Source organism: Pelodiscus sinensis, chromosome 1, assembly GCF_049634645.1.
Source record: "Pelodiscus sinensis isolate JC-2024 chromosome 1, ASM4963464v1, whole genome shotgun sequence".
Taxonomy (NCBI): Eukaryota; Metazoa; Chordata; order Testudines; family Trionychidae; genus Pelodiscus; species Pelodiscus sinensis.
Window position 1 is genome coordinate 271,278,048 of NC_134711.1, and position 20,842 is coordinate 271,298,889.

The following is a 20,842-nucleotide window of genomic DNA, read 5'->3' on the forward strand; positions in this document are numbered from 1 at the left end:
TTCTTTCTTTCTTTCTTTCTCCTTATAAAAAACAAATCAAACCAATATAGTAGTGTGAAAAAAAACCTCCCTGAGAATTAGCATAAAATAGCTTGCCTTGTACAGTATTAGGAATTTTTGTTAAGGTTTATGTGCTTTAAAAAAAAAAAGCAAAATCAATATTTTTCATTTCCCCCTAATTTAAAAATATCTAGACAACCCACATTAAAATAAAACATATTGTTTTCATTCATATTTTTTCACATTTTTTAAATAAAGCATCCGTGGCTCTTATTGAATTCAAAATGAAAATAAGTTCTCATAGGAATGCATTACTTCAAATTAAATGAAGTAAATGTAAGGTAATCATCCTAGCATTGATTTCTTCTTGATATTTCAGACTCCAAACAGTGGCCACTCTAGAATGAGGCTCTCTGGGTTTGAGTTTTATTCCTAGTAACATATCCATCTTCCTTATTATATATTGTGATTTTTTTAACATAACTCTTCTCTTTGATAGAAATCTGTTGCAACTGTCCAGATTCACCAATAGTAGTTCCTGTAAGTGACTGTCATGTAAATCTGCCATGCACAGGGGCTGTGTCTAGAATGGCAAGTTTTTCTGAAAAAGCAGCTGCTTTTGCGGAAAAACTTGCCAGCTGTCTACACTAGCCACTTGAATTTCCACAAGAACACTGATTTCCTACTGTCTGAAATCAGTGCTTCTTGCAGAAATACTATGCTGCTCCCGTTCGGGCAAAAGTCCTTTTGCACAAAGCTTTTGCGCAAAAGGGCCAGTGTAGACAGCTCAGATTTGTTTTGCGCAAAAAAGCCCCGATCGCGAAAATGGCGATCGGGGCTTTTTTGCGGAAAAGCGCGTCTAGATTGGCACGGATTCTTTTCTGCAAAAAGTGCTTTTACGGAAAAGCATCCATGCCATTCTAGACGCTCTTTTCCGCAAATGCTTTTAATGGAAAACTTTTCCATTAAAATCATTTGTGGAAAATCATGCCAGTCTAGACGTAGCCTGAGTGTTGCTTATAGGGCAATGCTTTGAGTTATTTCTAAAGAGGAAATAATACATAGTTCTTGTTACAGCTGCTTTTCACTGTTACGGTTTCTCAGGAAACTTTCAGGTTAAAACTTGTGAGTGCTTTGCTGGATCTGGGCCAGGGTATTTTATCTACCTCTACTAAATGGACATTTTTGACAATGTTTTCTGTACCACCAAAAATATCTGATGAATTTTCTGATGGCTCTGGACGAGGAGGAAAACAGTACCCTGACACTATGTAGACTCTTACTGGCAGATGCTACTCAGTATAATTGGCACAACCACTGTTGATCTCTAGAAAGACCACTGTTTCTGGTACAGAGCCATAAGCGCATTGCAAATCCAGGAGGATGTCTGATAGGGTATGTCTACACTAGCCACCCTAGTTTGAACTAGGGTGGTTAATGTAGGCAACCGGAGTTGCAAATGAAGCCCGGGATTTGAATTTCCCGGGCTTCATTTGCATATTTCCGGGCGCCGCTATTTTTAAATGTCCGCTAGTTCGGACTCCATGCCCGCAGCTACACGCGGCACGAACTAGGTAGTTCGGAGTAGGCTTCCTATTCCGAACTACCGGTACACCTCGTTCCACAAGGAGTAACGGTAGTTTGGAATAGGAAGCCTAGTCCTAACTACCTAGTTCATGACGCGTGTAGCCACGGGCACCGAGTCCGAACTAGCGGACATTTAAAAATGGCGGCGCCCGGCAATATGCAAATGAAGCCCGGGAAATTCAAATCCCGGGCTACATTTGCAACTCCGGTTGCCTACATTAACCACCCTAGTTCGAACTAGGATGGTAGTGTAGACACACCCATAGTGTGTTGACAAATCAGTGATTAGAAGAAAATGGGTCAATGCTAATGTGAGTGGCTGCTGTTCACAAAGGGTGGGTAGCTTCCGTTTTCAGTTGAACGCATTCCAAATTGTTGGCATAGAGCAATGTTTCCCAATTTTATTTGGCCATGGAACCCTTTTAAACTCGAAAGAATTTTGCAGAACCCCTAATGACAGTCTAATATATGGACATCAGCCCTGAGTAGTGACATCATCATCCCCACTCCCTGTCATTACACAGGGACACTTATTGTGGCAAACGCAACTGAAAATTGTTTTCAATAAAATTCATTAATTCTTAAATATTAATTATTATTTTTTAAATATGATAAAATTTTATTGTAATGAAATTTTCTTGCTGAACCCTTATTTTCACTTTGAGGAGCCTCTCGGTGCCATGGAACACCATTTGGGAAACACTGGCATAGAGGACTAAAGAAGTTGCCCCCAAGGAACTTCTGGATGACTCCTGGGACCTGAGTTAAAGAGGACAGTGTCTACACTGAAAAGCAATAGGGCTTGGACCTCGGGTTTCAATTAACTCATGCTTAGATCCTTCAGCCCTGCATGGTCCTGGGACCCTTCATCCAAGCCCGGGGTTGGCAGAATGGTAATGCAGCAAAGAGTCTTTGCCTTGAGCCTGGGCATGCAAACATGCCCTAAGAAGTCAGTAGTGTGCCAGGAGTACCATGACATGGAGGTAAGCACTGAATGTGATTCAGCCTCAAGGCTTTGTAGGTGAGAGCTCTGGTTCATTTGAAAAACTTCAACTTGTGGCTAAAGTGAAGGAATGTCTTACTAGTGCTAGCAAGAAAGGGAAAGGTTGTAGGTATCTTAAGCACCATGACTTAAGAAGATCTAACTGAGTGAGATAATAGTAGTTCTTATTTGGGCCCCCAGTAGTGCCCAGGGACAGACAGTCAGGGATTAGGTGTCTACAGGCCTACACGCCATGTTTCCCCTCCGCCCCCATTCAAGCTTCTGTCTAAAGCAAATAGTGCTTGAAGGTTTCCATGCCACCCTCAGTTAGTGCTGTATGTCATTGGAGACCATCTGCACTGGCTACCTACCCAGTCTTTGTGCCCCGAATGGGCTTGTACCCAGCTCTACTTTCTAGCAGTCACATCAAGCTCCACACATAGTTCTGCAGCTTCTGTACTGCCTACTGTGTGCCCAGCTCTTCTGTGTTTCTCTCCGCATCCAGCTTCTCTGTTGCTCTTGGCTTCTAAGTATTCAGTTCTTCCATGGTTCCTGGAAAAGCGACAAGGAGTCCTGTGGCACCTTATAGACAAACAGATTTATTGGAGCATAAGCTTTCATGGGCAAAGACCCACTTAGTCAGACGAAGTGGGTCTTTGCCCATGAAACTTATGCTCCAATAAATCTGTTTGTCTATAAGGTGCCACAGGACTCCTCGTCACTTTTTCAGATTCAGATTAATGTGGCTACCCCTCTGATACATGGTTCCTGGGTCACTGTCCCTCTGCCAAGCCAGGAGAAAGGGGAGGAACCTGATGTTAATCACAGTCTCCAGCCCAGCAGACTCAACACAATATTATTCAAAATCACTGCAATTGAAGCAAAGCACTAGGTAGCTCCAAGGATAATGAAATAACCCAGAATCAAATTCTGCAATGGTCCAATGGATCAACAATAAAATACCGTAACAGTAATTTCCCCCTTAAATAATTGAGAATGATTGATAAAAGTCAAAGCACTTTAGTGCTTATTTATGAATACCAAATGTGGAAGACAGCCAGTGAATAAGCTTCTTATAATAAAATCTGTAAAAAAAATGCTGCAAATAAGTCTAATCAAAATCAATACTAGTGAAAAACCTTTAGAATTTGCAAAGGACAGGTCATTAAAAGCTGTAATCAAAACTGCCTCTATGCAGTGGCCAGCTCTAAATGCAGACTGAAAAGCATAAGGCTGGGCATGATTCTGAACAGAATTTTACTAAGAATAATGTGCTCATACTATATAAACACAAACAATTAACAAAATTAGATTGGAAGAATTTACAATGAAGGTGAGATTCACTAATCCACATTTAAATTAAAATAGGAATGTCCTTGAAACAAAAAAGGAGGGATTAAAATAATAGGAACAAACTCGTAATGTCCTTAGAAGAGTATCAGACTCTGAAGAATAACTTTCCATTTCATCATCAACCTTAGCCAGGACTAGCCCACATAGGAGATATACTTCCTTGACACGACAATTTAAATAAATGAAGGCCACGTTAACACCACCCTATGTCAGAAACCTATTGACCACTAGCTATTCTTACCTACATTCCCCTAGTTTCCATCCATGATCGGTTGTTTACATTCCGCCCCTAAGACACCACCACATTTACTCCAATCCCACAGACAGAGACAAGATCTTTATCAGGCGTTGTTAAACCTTAAATAGCCACTTTGAGAAGTGAAGAAACATATTCACAGAGCCACATGAATATCCAGGAACCTGCTTCTTCAAGATAGCCCCAAGAAGGAAAACAACAGAACACTACTAGTCATTACCAACAGTCCCAGCTTAAAACCTTCCAGCACATCATTGACAATCTACAAAAATGATCCCTCACACTCACAGGCCTTGGGAGACAGGCTAGTCCTCACCTATGGAGAAGCCCTTAATTTGAATCAAAGTCTTTCCAGCAGCCGCATATCACACCTCAGACACACCCACTCAGGGACCTACCCTTGCAATAAACCCCATTGCCAACTCTGTGCTCACATCTATACAAGCGACACTATCACAGGACTTAACCACATAAGCAACCACATCAGAGGCTCATACGACTGCACATCCTCTAATGTGATATATGCCATCAAGTGCCAGCAAAGTCCCTCTGCCATGTATATTGGCCAAACTGGACAGTCTCTATGACAAAGGATTAATTGACACACAACAGATATTAGAAACGGTAACACACAGAAATCTCTAGGGGTAGATTTCAATTTGCCTGGGTACTCATTAATTGATTTAAAAGAAGCCATTTTTCTACAAAGAAATTTCACAAGCCAACTACAGAAAGTAAAGAATTGACCTTTGTATGCAAATTTGGTACTGTTTCTCTCTTGCTTAACAAAGACACTAACTGAATAGTCCATTCTAAAATGAGTCTTCTTTACATTTAAAACATAATTGACATCAAAAGTTAAACTTAAAAAACAACTCATGATACGAAAACTCACAAAAACTACATGTTTTGTTAGTCTATAAAACGCTACCAGACCATTTGTTGTTTTTTAAGTTTATCCTGTACAGTCTAATTCGGCTACTCCATGAAGCTTCAAAAATTAAGTATGGGATAGTTCCAGCGCACTCAGTTAGCCTCATTAGCACCTGCACCACTATTGACAGATATATTTTCTTTTCTTTTCTCTCCCTTCTTTTTTTCTGTTATAATGTTAATAGTCCCCATTTTCAATCAGAAAGTTTAGTAAAAAAAGGGACCTGACTGAGCAGACACCCAAAATCTGTGGGTAGGGGAGATTCCAAGTCATGACCCATGCAAGCCGCTATTCAGCTGGGACTACCTCCTACATGATTTCACAATCACTTTTATATCCGAGAACATTACTGTAGGAAGCTGTACACAGAAATGTTTCACAAAGTATTTTTGTAAATAATATCCTCCTTGGAAAACTATTCTGCATGCTACACCCACCGTTTGGACTTGTTTGCTTTTATTAAATAGAGGATTACAATAACTTTTCTAATGTATTTTATGTAGCTTTACACATAATTTTAGATGTATATTTTTAGATGTACAAAATGCAGAAGGTATGTTAAAGAATTTATCTTTCTCACCTTCCTCTGAATCTATTCACTATCATGTAATTCAGGATAATCAACTAATGTTTTGATTCATAAGCTGTATTTCTGGATATGTAGGTGACAACTGCCCGATTTGAAATGCATGAGTGTTAGCAGTTCAAAAAACAAACAAAAAAAAAAAACAAAAAATAGCAGATCTTGGAATAATCAAACTGATTAGTTAAAAATATACAACAAAAAGTAAATAAAACAGAAATTGTAAGAGTATTGCATGTGAGTGGATGTTCACCATTTTATAATGACACCAACATTTTAACTTAAGTTGTACAAAAAAACTATGAGCTGTTTGTAAATTGTTTGTGAATTGATAATTTTCCTCAGTGCATTTGTTTATTAAAACCATCACTGAATAATTCTTGATGGTTTATAGATGGCTGCAAATATCTAAGATGTTTTGCTTATTCCGATAAATTATGTATCATAGTTTTCCCCCCTCTCCGATTGGAAGACTTATGTAACACCATTTTGAATTTCAAATCTTACAGTGAATATTAAATTCTGTATTTTCCTTTAGTGAACTGCTGAGCATGCATGTATACATTGCTTGTTTGAAAATAAATGAAAAGCAAACTCCAAAGGTTTGCAAATACCACTAAAGCAAACTCATTTGCAGAGTCAGTATTTGCTGAAAGTAAATAACTCACTGTATTCATGTGTGTAGGCATACTGAGTTCAGTCATTAAATGCAGCTCTTCTTGAGCATAAATGTTCACAGGATCAAGCCTTGTATATTACCTTACTACCCTCACCTGCCCCACACATAAATATTCAAGAGGTAGTTAAGGCTGTTATAGTAACTATTTCTGCCAAAAATCTTTTTAGACAATAATACTTTAATTTAAAAAAAAAACAGTATATACACACTAAGTTTACTTTTTTGTTTTTTTATTATAGAATGTAATTGCATGTACTATTCAATTATTCTTCATCTAAGAAATGTATTTAACCTTCATCCAGTATCTAGACAAATGTTACATTAATAGTGTTATGGGAATAGTTTGGACTCCACATGCATTTTAGAAATCAAGAATAGATTGATTTAAATATTAAATAATATTGCTTTAGTATTTTATGACAAAGCAATATAATTTATATTTTAGTGTCACAAAAAAGGTCTTTAGCTATGTTTTGGGGGACTTTTATACCCAAAATGCATTCAGAAACTAGCAACAATGTTCTAGAATTTAGGGGGGGAATAACCACCTTAAATTGGGGAAAAAAAAACACTAGCAACGGTCTCATCCAATGTCAGCCTATATGCTGTTTTCACACATTAGCACTGTTATGGAGTGGCCAGCACATACACATTCACTGCATTGCTTGAGGTATTTCTGGGAAGCTAACCTACAGCTGAGTTTGTTAGGTGTTCCTGTTATGACTGGTTTTCAATGGTAGCCAAGGTATAAGAATGCTGGTTTGATGGGCATAGAGCGTTGATGGGCATTAAGGACTTTTCTCTTTATACGAGCAACTACAAGGCATTCTCCTAGACTCACGAGTAACATGAGCTTTCTGTGTCTTAGCAGAGTGTACTGTCAAGCAGGATTGTCATGAATCCAAATGATGAAATTTGAAATGTCAGCAACAAAGAAAAATAACCATTGACCAATTATCTTTCACCTGCATGAGTACCTTATTTCAAGACGGTCCATGGTATCAGCAACAATTTTAGTGTAATGGTATTGAAGACTTATGTAGTGTTTCATTTCATCTCCTTTTAAAACCATGTCATGATGCTATCATTAATTAATTAATATATGCTAATTATTAGAATTCAAGATAGAACCATTTAAGATGCAGTTACCACATTCATTATGTCTGAGATAAACTTTTTTTATATAGAAAAATGTTTTATTTTCTTTTTCTGAATTGTGTACATATGCACTGGTGACAGTATACTAAAAAAGGATAGTGAAACCCATTAGTTATGTATATTTCTGGGGAGGTGCTATTGGTCGTGGTACATGTAAGTACCAATGATATAGGGAAGGATAAGAGGGTGGTCTTGGAGGCCAAATTTAGTCTTCTAGGAAAGAGATTGAAATCCAGGGCTTCAGTAGTGGTGTTCTCTGAAATGCTTCCAGTTCCACACTCAGGGCCATCTAGACAAGCAGAACTGAAGGGTTTCAATGTGTGGATGAGACAATGATGTAGGGAGGAGAGGTTTAGATTTATTAGAACCAAGAGAGCTTTTAGGAAAGGGGAAACCTACACAGGACGGATTGGCTCCACCTAAAGCAAAATGGAACCAGATTGCTAGGGCTTAAAATAAAAAACATTGTAGAGCAGTTTTTTAAACTAAGGGTTGGGGGAAAGCTGACAGGTACGGAGAAGCACATGGATTGGACAGAGATATCCCTCAGGGGAGGGTCTATAAATGGAGATTCTTGATGTCCTAGTACAGAGTCAAGAATGGAAGATGATAAGATATGGGTAAGATCTGATGAGCAACAATCACATTAAAAAGAGTCCCATTTAATCACATCAGGTAATAGCAGACATCTAAATAATGAGAAGTTTTGAAAGTGCTTGTATACAAATGCTAGAAGTCTAAATATTAATATGGGTGGGAGTGTCTCATATTGAATGAGGATACTGATATAATAGGTATCACAGAAACTTGGTACAATGAGAATAATCAATGGGACGTGGTAATACAAGGACACAAAATATATTGGAAGGATAGAACAGATTGTGCTGGTAGGAAAGTGGCACTATATGTGAAAGAAAATATAGATTTAAATGAAATAAAAATCCTTAAATGAACTAAAGTTTTGCATGGAATCTTTATGGACATTAATACCATGCACTCATAATATGAATATAGCAGTAGGGATGGGTTGCCTCCCACCTGACCTGAATAGTGGTAGTGACTATGATATGCTAAGGGAGATTAGAAAGAGGATATAAAAATAAAAATAAACTCAATAATAATGGGGGTGTCAATTATCTCTATATAGGCTGGATACATATCACCTTAGGACAGACGCAGAGATAAAGTTTCATAATACCTTAAATGCCTGCTTCTTTGAGCAGCTGATTCTGGGATTTATAAGAGGAGAGACAATTCTTGATTTAGTCCTAAGCGGAGAAAGGATCCAGTCCAAGAGGTGAATATTGCTGGATTACTTAGAAACAGTGACCATGATATAATAACATTCAGAATTCCTGTGGTGGGAAAAAACTACAGCAAACCAACACTGTGGCATGTAATTTGAAAAAGGGGAATGTCAAATATTGAGGAGGTTAGTTAAACAGAAATAAAAAGGCAAGTTACAAAAGTAAATCCCTGTAAGCTACATGGAAACATTTCAAGGATGTCACTTACTTGTACTTAAATATATATCCCAAATTTTAAAAAAAAGCACAGTAAGAAAACCAAAAGAGTACCACAATGGCATAACAACCAAGTAAAAGAAGCAGTGAGAGATAAAAAGGCATTGTTTAAAAAGTGGAAGTTAAATCCTAGTGAGGAAAATAGAAAGAAGCATAAACTCTATCAAATTAAGTGTAAAAATATAATAAAAAGACAACAGGAATTTGAAGAACAGCTAGCCAAAATTTCAAAAAATAATAGCAATTTTTTTAAATACATCAAAAGCAGGAAGCTTGCTAAACAATCAGCGGAGCCACTGAATGAACAAGATGTTAAAGGAGCACTAAAAGATTATAAGGTTATTGTGGAGAAACTGAATGAATTATTTTCTTCGGTCTACATGGCTGAGGATATAAGGGAGATTCCCAAATCTGAGCCATTCTTTTTAGGTGACAAATCTTAGGAATTGTCCCAGATTGAGGTGTCATTAGAGGAGGTTTTGGAACAAAATGATAACCTAAACAGTAATAAATCACCAGAACAAGATGACATTCACCCAAGAGTTCTGAAAGAACTCAAATGTGAAATTACAGAATGACTAATTGTGGTTTGTAACCTATCCCTTAAAACATCCAAATAACTGGAAAATAGCTAGTGTGATGCCAATCTTTAAAAAGGTCTCGAGAGGTGATCCTGGCAATGGCAGACTGGTAAGTCCAACATCAGTACCGGGCACATTAATTGAAACTATCATAAAGAATAGAATTGTCAGAGACAGAATTAACATAGTTTGTTGGAAAAAAGTAAACATGGTCTCTGTAAAGGGAAATCATGCCTTAGAAATCTATTAGAGTTCTTTGAGGGTGTAAACACGCCTATAGACAAGAGAGATCCAGTGGATATATTTCTAGAAAGCCTTTGACAAGGTCCCTCACCTAAGGCTCTTAATTGGGGTTGTTTAGTTTGGACTGAGAGGGGACATGATAGTAGTTTTCAGGTATCCAAAAGGGTATCACAGGGAAGAGGGGAAAAAATTGTTCTCCTTGGCAATGATAGGACAAGAAGCAATGGCTTAAGCTGCAGCAAAGGTGGTTTAGGTTGGACACTAGGAAAAAATTCCTAACTGTCAGGGTGGTTAAACAGTGGAATAAATTGCCTAGGAAGGTTGTGGAATCTCCATCACTGAGCTATTTAAGAGCAGGTTAGACAGACATATATCAGGAATGATATAGACCGTGCTTGGTCCTGACACGAGGGCCGGAGCTGGACTTCATGATCTGTCGAGGTCCCTTCCAGTTCTAGTGTTCTATGATTCTATGAGATGTAAATTAAGTTGTCATGAGATAAAAGGGGAAGTTGAATCTTATTCAACATATTCATAAATGATCTGAAAAAATTGGTAAACAGTGAAGTGGCAAAATTTGCATATTATACTAGACTGTTCAAGACAGTTAAGATCAATGCATTTTAATGTTGATAAATGCAAAGTAATGCATGTTGCAAAACATAATCCCAACTGTACATATAAAATGATGAGCACCAAAATAGCTTTTACCACTCAAGAGAGAGATCTTGGAGTCATTGTTTACAGTTTTCTGAAAACATACACTCAATGTGCAGTAGCAGTCAAAAAAGGAAACAGAATGTTTGGAATCATTAAAAAGGGATAGAAACTAAGACAGAGAATATTTTTTTGCCTCTTTATAAATCATCCACATCTTGAATACTGCATACAGATGTGGTCACCTCATCTCAAAAGAAGATATTTTAACATTGAAAAATGTGTAGAAAAGGACAGCAAAAATAATTAGCCGTTTGGAACGGCTGCCATTTGAAGAGAAATTAAAAAGACAAAGTCTTTTCAGTTTAAAAAAGAAGCAACAAAGATGAGATATAATAGAGGTCTGTAAAATCATGACTGTTGTGGAGAAAGTGAATAAGGAAAAGTAATTTACTTGTCTCCATAACATATGAACTAGGGGCTCAGAAAATGAGATGAATAGGTAGCAGGTTTTAAACAAAGCAAAAGAAGTATTTCTTCATGCAACTGACAATCAACCTGTGGAACTCTTTGCAATAGGATATTGTGAAGGCCAGGTGTTTAATAGTGTTAAAAAAAGAGCTAGATGAATAAATAGAGAATAGGTCCAACAATGGCTATTTGCTAGGATGGGAAGGGATGGTGTCCCTAGCCTCTGCTAGGAATTGGCAATAGGTCTGATCACTTAATGATTGCCTGTTCTGTTCTTTCTTCTGGTGGCACCTAGCATTGGCCACTGTCAGAAAACAGGATACGGGGCTAGATGGACCTTTAGTCTGACCCACTATGACCATTCTTACATTCCCATGACCTATCACATCATGTTTGCTTGTGGAGTACATTACCCCATAAATGTGAATGGGGGATAAATAGTTTCTTTTTAAGCATCTTAATAATCAGAAAAAGATTTTTAGTATTCAGCCCAGGATCTTGATTAGGCGCAACCCACAAAAGTGACTTTTATGCCTTATTCCAATTGACTGATCTTGTGATTGCCAGTCTGGTCCCTATGTGCAACACAGAGTTGACTCAAAGTTGTCTCAGCTACCAATAGCCTTAATCTGTTTCAGTAGCTAGGGATGTCCCAGCTATGCCTCTTATTTCTGGACATGTTGCATATACCAACATGCATATGAGGAGTGGGGGTGCATTAAAGCTGAACTAACTCAAACCTCTCTGGGTATTACTTGAACAGAAAAGGCCTATGTGCTTAATCTCTCTTTTTCATGCCTAAATAATACAAAGCAGGTGTATCTTAGCTTATAATCTATGGATTGAGTTAAAATAAGTGTTTCACGTGAAACTTTGCATGAGGGTAGTTTCAGACTGAAGACTTAATTCCAAAAGTTTTGTGATTTTGTGATTGATGAAGGACTGTGTGAAAGGGTGGACTAGACCTGAAGTCCCCTGCTGGAGGATGGAGGCCTTGCTGCACCCTGCCCAAGAGAGAAGAGCAGAAGCTAGGTCCTCCTGGCAAACAGGAGTGGCTGCTTCTGCTGCAACCATTCAGAGCTCAGCAAGCTGATATAAAAGAAGCTACTGAGCTAGGATCTGGTAGTTACTTGCTGGAGCTCAACCCAGTCAGACCTAGGGATTGACTGGGAAGACAGCAGCAACTTGGAAAGCTCTGAGTGTGCGCTGGACTTCAGACCTGTTTGAAACCCAGGTCCAGTGGCTGAAGATGGGCTGTGATAGACTACAATAGACTGTAGAACCCTAGACAGGGTGTGATGAGAATTTGACCTCAGAAACCTGTGAGGGTTTGTTTACACTAGCTCGTTAGTTCGAGCTAGGTAGGGTAATTAGGGCAACCTGAGTTGCAAATGAAACCTTGAGGACTGAGGGGTAATGGTAGTTCAAATTATGATCTCTAATTCTAACGACCTACTCCATGCCGCGTGTAGCCGCGGGCATGGAGTTCGGACTAAGGGGGATTTAAAAATGGCGGCGCCCAGGAAGATGCAAATGAAGTACAGGATATTTAAATCCCAGCTTCATTTGCAACTCCACTTGCCCTAATTACCCTACCTAGTTCAAACTAATGAGCTAGTGTAGACATACCCAGAGAGAGGGAGGAATGGAGCAGTTTCTTGGGGAAGTGGCCCAGTGAGTGAGGTAGCATCAGACAGCAGTGACAGTTAATGTGCAAGTTATACTTTCATGGTCCCTGGTCTGAGACCCTGAGGAGCAGGTGGGCCTGGGTCTCCCCCTAACCTCGAACAGCTACAAAAAGGGGGATAAGAAGAAGCTTGGTCCCAGGTGAGCAACCAGAAGAGCCAGCTAGGACACCTCCATTTCCAGAGCCAGACAGGGTGGAGGAGTTTCGGACACACCCTCGGTCATAAAGGGGTGCCTGTGAGAGAGTGAGCCTGTTCACAGGCTACTATATAATCCAAGAATAGTAATTATGTAATCATGGTATAGGTTGAACCTCTGTGGTCTGGCAGGAAAATGGATGTTGCTGGACTAGAAGGCCCCAGGGGCAGAGGTTGCCAGCCAACACAGAGCAGAACTGGCTGGTAGGTCAGTGGGGCAGCAGAGCCTGCAGCCAGTGGGATAGGAAAGCCAGTGGGGCCTCCAGAAGCTACAGCAGGGCAGCAGATCTCTCAGTTGGCATGGATACCAGGATTTGTGATGGGGCTGCCATGAGGCCGGCCTGCCAAGAGTTCTGGAAGGGCTGCTGCAGCATGTGAGGCAAGAGGCTATGAGAGGAACCCAGAAGATATTTAGATCTTCCCCCTGTCTCCCCCACCCTTTACTGACTTCCTATGATACTGGAAACTCCCTTCTCCAGAGAAAGTCTGAAGAAGTTTGTTCTTCCCCAGATCAGATCTAGAGAATGGTAAACCCTAGGGAGAGACAGATATGTGTACTATTTTAAGGTATATTTTCTGTTAAATACTTTGGCTCTAGATGAAGAATAATCTGCTATAAAAAGACTGACTAGACCAGGTATGGCCAACCTGAGCCTGAGAAGGAGCCACAGTTTACCAAAGCACATTGCCAAAGAGCTGCAGTAATTTGTCATCAGTCCCCATCAGGTGGCTCCTCTCCCATCTCCAGTACATTTTTCCCACCAGCATCCCCATGATCAGTGCCTCCTCTTCCTTTCCTGTACCTCCTGCCTGCTGCAATCAGCTGTTTCACAGGAGGTTCTGTGAGGGAGGGAAGGAGCAAGGGTGCAAAAGACTTGAGGAAGAAGTGGAGCCAGGAGCACTGGGAAGTTAGCACCTGTAGCTGCAACCCCAGAATCATTGCCTGAACAAGAAGCTGTATACTAACTTCAGAAGAGCTACAGGTGGCTCCAGAGCCACAGGTTGGCCACCCCTGGACTAGTCGCTGGTTACCACAATCATTGCTTCTGGAGGGAACAGAATGGTACTGAATAGAAGGAAGAACGGTTGAGGTGATCATGGTTGATTATGGGTAGGGCCTTACCAAATTCACAGTCCATTTTTGTCAATTTAAAAATCATAAGATTTTAAAAATAATTTCATGTGTTCATCTATTTAAATCTGAAAATTCATGGCACTGTAATTACAGATGTCCTAACCCAAAAAGGAGTGTGTGGGTGGAGAGGGGAAGGTTCAATACTGCTACCCTTACCTATGTGCCGTTGCTGGTGGACATGATGCCTTCAGAGCTGGGCAACTGGAAAGTGGAAGCTGTTCAGCTGGGCTGCTGGAGGGGAGGAGCCAGGAAACCCAACACACGACTTGGGCTGCCCAGGAATAGGGTTGCCAGGTGTCTGGTATTGACCCGGACAGTCTAGTATTTTTACCTCTTGTCTGGTAAAAAAAATTCAGAAAATACCAGACACCTAAAATGTCCGGTATTTTCTGATTTTTTCCCGGCCAGGAGGCTTACTTGGTTCCACAGGGGAGCTGTCTGAACCGGAACAGGAAGACAAGATGGCGGACAGCCGCCGGCAGCCTGTTAGGGCCAAAAAGCCTCAAAAGCATTTCTTAAAGGGGCCATGCAGGTTTTCTTTGGGTTTTTTTGGGGGGGAGGGTTGCTTAATAACTCTCGGGGTCTCTTTTTTTTCTCAACAACTTTGGTCTCCCCTTTTTTTTCTCAACAGAACAACAGAATTTTTCCCCCAGTGGTTTTTTTTTGGAGGGGGTGCGGTGTTTGGTATTTTTGATTAAACCATCTGGCAACCCTACCCAGGAAGGCAGGGCACCCAGTGTGGCAGCAGGGGGGTAGGGTGGTCCAAGCTGTAGCATATTTCCCTTCTCATTTGCACTACTGTAAATCTGGAACAGATTCACTGAAGTCAATGGAATAAAACTGATCTGAGGAAAAATCAGGCCCTGAATGTCCAGATGTAATAAGGAACATCCTGCTGCGTATTTGTATGTAGACTTATGACATTACACAGGGTACATCTGGACTGCTGAATAGCTGTGTCTCCTCAATTCTCCAACCTGGGATATCTTTTACACTGATTTACTAATGAACAACCACTCCTGGCCAGTTAACACGCAGCCTCTATCATGTAACTTGTAGAAGAACACAAGCAAATTCTCTATCCTAAACTTTCCTTCAGAAATCTGTGTCCTGTATTGTCCAGCATACTAGTGAACAGGGCAAGTTCATATAAAGCCCAGCATCTCATCACAGGAAAATGATACACACCAGTATTGCTATCCCAAAAAGAGTTTCCTACACATTTAATTCAAAACACACGTTAATATTAAACAATAATATAAGTTGATTAACTACCAGGAAAAAAAATAAATACATTAAGTGCCTAAGGAAAGAGGCATAACTCTCAGGATTGGTTACACAAGAAATAAATGTTGAAATGCAACTGAGATCGAACTGAACAAACTAAAATGAATTCAAAGCAAGTGTCTTTCTTACCAGGTGCTTTGTTGTGCACTGGCTGAATTTCTTTTCAGGCAGGATTACCTCCCCCACAACACACAAAGTTCAGTTCTTTAGGGATTGTCGATATCATAAGCAGAGATGAAGGAGGAGAGTGATGTCAAACATTTTTCTCCCCTCTTTAAAATTCAAATTCTTGTACTATGACCATTCTTGCTCAGTCAAGTTGAAAATCAGTCTTTTACAGATGCGAGCTTTAGGATGTGATCTATGCGATGGAATGTAAATTTCTTGTCTGTATTTTCTCCCCTGTTGGATAATGTTCAGTTAACTAAGGTATAGCCTTGTTGTCTCTGCAAAATTGTTTCTGCCCTGCTTTTCTGTCTCTGGAGCATGTTACAGCAATATTATAGAGCTGAATCTTATAATTTTACATACAACATTGATATACACATTTTACCAGGAAGAAATGTTCAGCAGATTGAGTTTTCATATGATACTCACAAAGCATTCTTTGTGCAAAATATATCATCACCTTCCAACAGAGTGATCATAGAGGTATAGGTTGTTGTAAGACTGCTGGGAAAATTTTAAGGCATCATTGTATTACAAAAAATGCCAGACAGACATAAAAAGGGAAAAGATTGCCAATATAAATGAAATTCCTCTTCCTCCATAAATTCTTTTTATGTCCATGAATCATCTCTGAAGCTATCTAAAGAACTGGACGCAATGATCTTCACAGGAAGACAGAGTCAACAGTTTACTCCTATGTTCACAGCATTAGTTGGAAAAAGTAAATGACATCAGTGAGACAACTGACCTTTCTGTTGAATATCTCTACATGCCTCCAGGCCAAGATTTACAACTATTTGCAGCTTTGAGGGGTGCAAATGGCAGAAAATCACTATAGATTAATCCAGCTTTTTGAAATATTCTTTTTAAAAAAATATATCAACATTTCTAAATATTGGATGTTCATGCAGAATACCTATTTTTAAATGTGTTACCTTTAAGATATAAATTGAATTAGGAAGTGTCTTTTGCTTGTGTAATAAAAAATAGTAAAGGATAAAAAGTTTTAAAATATTGTGGAATTATTGGTCTTTTCTATTGCTAAAACAACGATTTCCACTATTAACATGTTATTCATATGTTGCAGTAGACTATTTTTAAAGACATTGCAACTAGTCACTGACCAAAATCTTGGCTTGTTTATGTAGTTGTGTTAGTACAGATGGCTAGTCCAAGTACCCTCTTTGCATTGTCCTTGTTTGCCCTTGCAGAGGTATGGCAAGAGACATGAAGAGAACTTCTGTCCTTCACTCCTTTAATTTTCTACCTAGTGCACCTGTGAATTAGGTCAGGAATTCTCCCTTTATTTGGAAATTATATAATATAACATAAATAATCTATGACTATGCTATAAATGGTGAAAATTAAAGACAAATATGTAACTGTTTTAAAAGAATATGGTTCAATTTTATTTAATTTTAACAGTATTTTATCCATTAAAAGCCTGTGAATCTGTGAACATTATTTTAATGCAGTAAAGTTCTCTTGAGAAGTTTAGACAACCTTTGATGTTTTTTTAATCAGCCATTACTTCAAAATCTAATTGTCTAATTTACAGCTAGGCTATTATGTCCAAGACAATAATTAAAAAATAAGTAACAATGTGACATTTGTCACATGGGAATAAGGTCTCGCTTTAGTTGTGAGACTTAAAACATAATGACATATCTACTGCTTGAGAGAGGCTTTCTCTGACAGAATGTTTCCATGCATTAAATAATATTTTGATCATGAATCATTTAGAGGTCTCTTGAGAGCCAAATGAAAGGTATTGTCTATTTAAAAGTGTTGTATTGTGATATATTTTTCTCTGTCTAGACTATAGAGTTTTGTTGGAAAAACAGCCATTTTTTGGTCAAATCTTGAGTTACGTCCACACTGTAAGCACATCTTTCGACAGTAAACTGAAAGAACAGAAGGCTTTTTATGTAATTGGTAATCCTCATTCTATGAAGGAGAAGCCTTTTGTGAAAGAGCTTTTTCGCAAAAAGACGTGTGTGGACAGGGAAAAGGGAGGCTTTTTTGGAAGAAGAGGAAAGAGGAAAAAGCACCGGTGCCCTGGTGGCCATTCTGTCCATAGCAATCACTGCTTACATGCGAGATAGCGTCTAGGCAATCTGAATGCTATCTTTCAAAAATGTGCATTGCTTTTTCAATGCGTGTTTGCAATGTGGACGCTCTCTTGCGCAAGAAGTTTTTTTGGAAGATCCCTTCTGAAAAAAGCTTCTTGTACAAGAAGCCTGTAGTCTAGACGTAACCTTATTGTCATTAAAAGCCTGATTGAATAAGTATGTGAGTGTATTAGATACAGATGTGGTTACTGGTACAAAATATAATCCTCATGAAAGGAGTGTGATCATCTCCCAAGGCTGTTCCTGTCCCCTCTAGCATCTATACACTTGGGAAAATATCAGTCAAGGACTGTTATTATGGTTTACTACAGCATGTAGGACTTTTATGTTTAGATTCCCCCCAAACATTTTCTGATTCTATTATTGTCTTTAAATGTCCAAGCCTGACAAAGGTCCCAAAATCACATTATTTAAGATGATGTTTGAATGAATGTTTAAATATCTTGTCTTAAAGAAATAGGAGAGAAAGAGAGAGAGAGAGAGAGAGAGAGAGAGAGAGAGAGAGAGAGAGAGAGAGAAATGATAAGTATCTTAGTTTTATGCATATTATGTTCTCAGACAAACCAGCCATAGATGATGATTGTGCCATTTCAACCAGAAAGGACATTGTCTCAACAACTTGATTACCTGCATCCTGCTTCAAAGGCCTTGAAAGAGAATCCTCTGAACTGTCATTCATGCTCAAATTTGACACTTTACACTTAAGTTTGAATAAAGACTCTAATTATCTTACCCATTACAAAGATAGCTTCCCCAATTATCACCTCTAATATCATTAGCTCACAGAAATTTACCTCCCCCCCATCCCCCTTCTGTTCTGAAATTTGATTTGTCCTTTTTATGTGTGTTCATTTTTAAAAATTGTATCCTTTGGTATACATGGTTGTGACCATTTTCTTCCACTATTTGATCTGAGGAAGTGGGTCTGGCCCATGAAAGCTCATCACCTAATAAACCATCTTGTTAGTCTTTAAAGTGCTACATAGTCCTGTTTTTTATTTCAGCCATATATGGTAACAATTAGGCAATTAAATTTCTATAAGAAAAGTGTCCTAAATAAGCAGTTTGTTTCCACTAGATTTCAGTATCTTTTCTCATATTTAATAGTACTATACAGGTATTAGTAATTCCACTGAAATCTAAATGGGTATGCATGGAGTTCATATACAGCTTGCTGCAAGTAAAGGTGCCACTATCAGGCTTTTTGGAACATGTTAAGAACACTTCTGATAGTCCAGTTTTTCTCATAAACTGTCTTTGACCCTACGGATTGGTGTTCTTAACAAAAGAGACATAATTTCTGATACTGACATGATATTACTCAATGACAACCACTGTAAACGAATTTGCCTCTTCTGCTTTTGCACTTCTGTGCTTATGCACCACTTGAGTTACATTTTGATGCAAAAACAAATTATAACAGGAAACATTAGCCTATTTGTCAATTTATATCTCTCTATTTACTGATTTTAATAAAATACTGTGACTACTTTGTTCTTATAATAAAACAGTATTTTTAACAAAAAATCTGAGTGTTCATGTAAGCATTTTAGAGAACTAATGGAAATGCAGTAATTTAACTGACACCGATGTGACTTCTTTTGTAGGCTTGTACTCAGTTCTGTGTCTGACTACTTTGCTGCCATGTTTACAAGTGATGTTTGTGAGGCCAAGCAGGAGGAGATCAAAATGGAAGGCATAGATCCTAATGCGCTGTGGGATCTTGTTCAGTTTGCATACACAGGTACTGTAATGTGTTCATTATGTTACCCAGAAGGAAGTTATTGACATTTATTTCCTATGAGTTAACTAGAGATATATCTACTGTATTTTTTCTTAATGCCAATTGAAAACCTTTCTATAGCAGAGTGAAGACAGGCCCCTCGCCCTTTGACAAATCCTGCACCTACAAGCCAGCTGGAGACCTCTTCTTTGGTGCAATTACCTGTGTTCTTCATTGATATTGACATTGACAACCACCTTCTATTTACAAAGTTCTGACAGACAGTATTGGAATCTGCTAGCTTCTGCAGCTAGCAGAGGTACAAAGCCTTCCACTACTTGGCTCCTTCCTTTCCTCCCTCCTTCTCTTTCTTCCCTGCCCACCTGATTACATAATATCCTTTTACAAATTTGTATTTTAGTTTGAATTGGATACAGTCTTCTTTGTTTCCTGACATAGCCTTTCGATCTGTTGTTTAGTGTCTCTATTACTGAATGGCTGGTTTTGGGGGGGTTTTTTGTTTTTTTTGTTTTTCTGAACAGCTGCTGCATTTCATTGATGAATTATGTTGAATTGTATATATGTATCACACACACAGAAACTACATTAAAAGAACATTAAGGTTGCAATGTCAAGCACTCAAAAGACAGGAAATGCCAGAATTAAGATAGCCTGTTCAACTTTAGTTTGCAGTCTTATGTATATGAATAATGGCAATAATGGCATAGTCTTTAATTATGTGATTACATAATGTTTTTCCCTACAATGTACCATCCTCATTTCATCCACCAAATGATGCTGATCACCAGATGAGGTGCTATATATATATATATATATATATATATTATCCCTCGCTGTTCAATGTGTAGCCCCAGGAAAATTTTACTCCACACTATTTCAAATCTTTTCAGAATATACAATTATTGATTTCATCCTGGGCTTTTATTTCCCCCATAGTACTCATCACTGTAATATTTGAGAGGTTCAGAAACATTAATGAATTATTTTCAGAGTAGTCTTGTAAAGTCAAGGGGCTAGATTATCCCCACTTCACACAGGAGGAAGAGGAGACACAGAAAGATGATAGCCTTTTCCGAAAGATATCTTATTCCTTATCTTAAAATATCCCTTATCTTAAAATAAGGAATAAGGGATCTTTTGGAAAAGACTTTATTTTCCGAAAGATCCCCATCTAGACTGGTGCTTTTTTCTGGCAAAGCTCCGAGCCGGAAAAAAGCGGCAGCCATGTTTATGCAAATGAAGCGGGGAGGGGGAATTAAATCATAGGATAAGAGGGAAGATCCTTTCATGGACTGAGAACTGGTTAAAAGACATGAAACAAAGGGTAGGAATATATGGTACATTTTCAAAATGGAGAGGGGTAACTAGTGATGTTCCCCAAGGGTCACTCCTAGGACCAATCCTATTCTCCTAGATCTGGAGAAAGTGGTAAACAGTGAGGTGGCAAAGTTTGCAGGTGATACTAAACTGCTCAAGACAGTTAAGA

The 20,842-nt window shown here is 38.7% G+C and overlaps 1 protein-coding gene across 1 annotated transcript in view; it reads left to right on the plus strand.

Annotated features, from left to right (window-relative positions):
* Nucleotides 1–20,842, plus strand: part of KLHL1 (kelch like family member 1) — a 418,170-nt gene that overhangs the window by 127,877 nt on the left and 269,451 nt on the right. Inside the window, exon 3 of the mRNA XM_006129049.4 lies at nucleotides 19,220–19,356. Within this exon, the coding sequence (XP_006129111.2) occupies nucleotides 19,220–19,356 (137 nt within the window). The remainder of the gene's footprint in view (nucleotides 1–19,219; nucleotides 19,357–20,842) is intronic.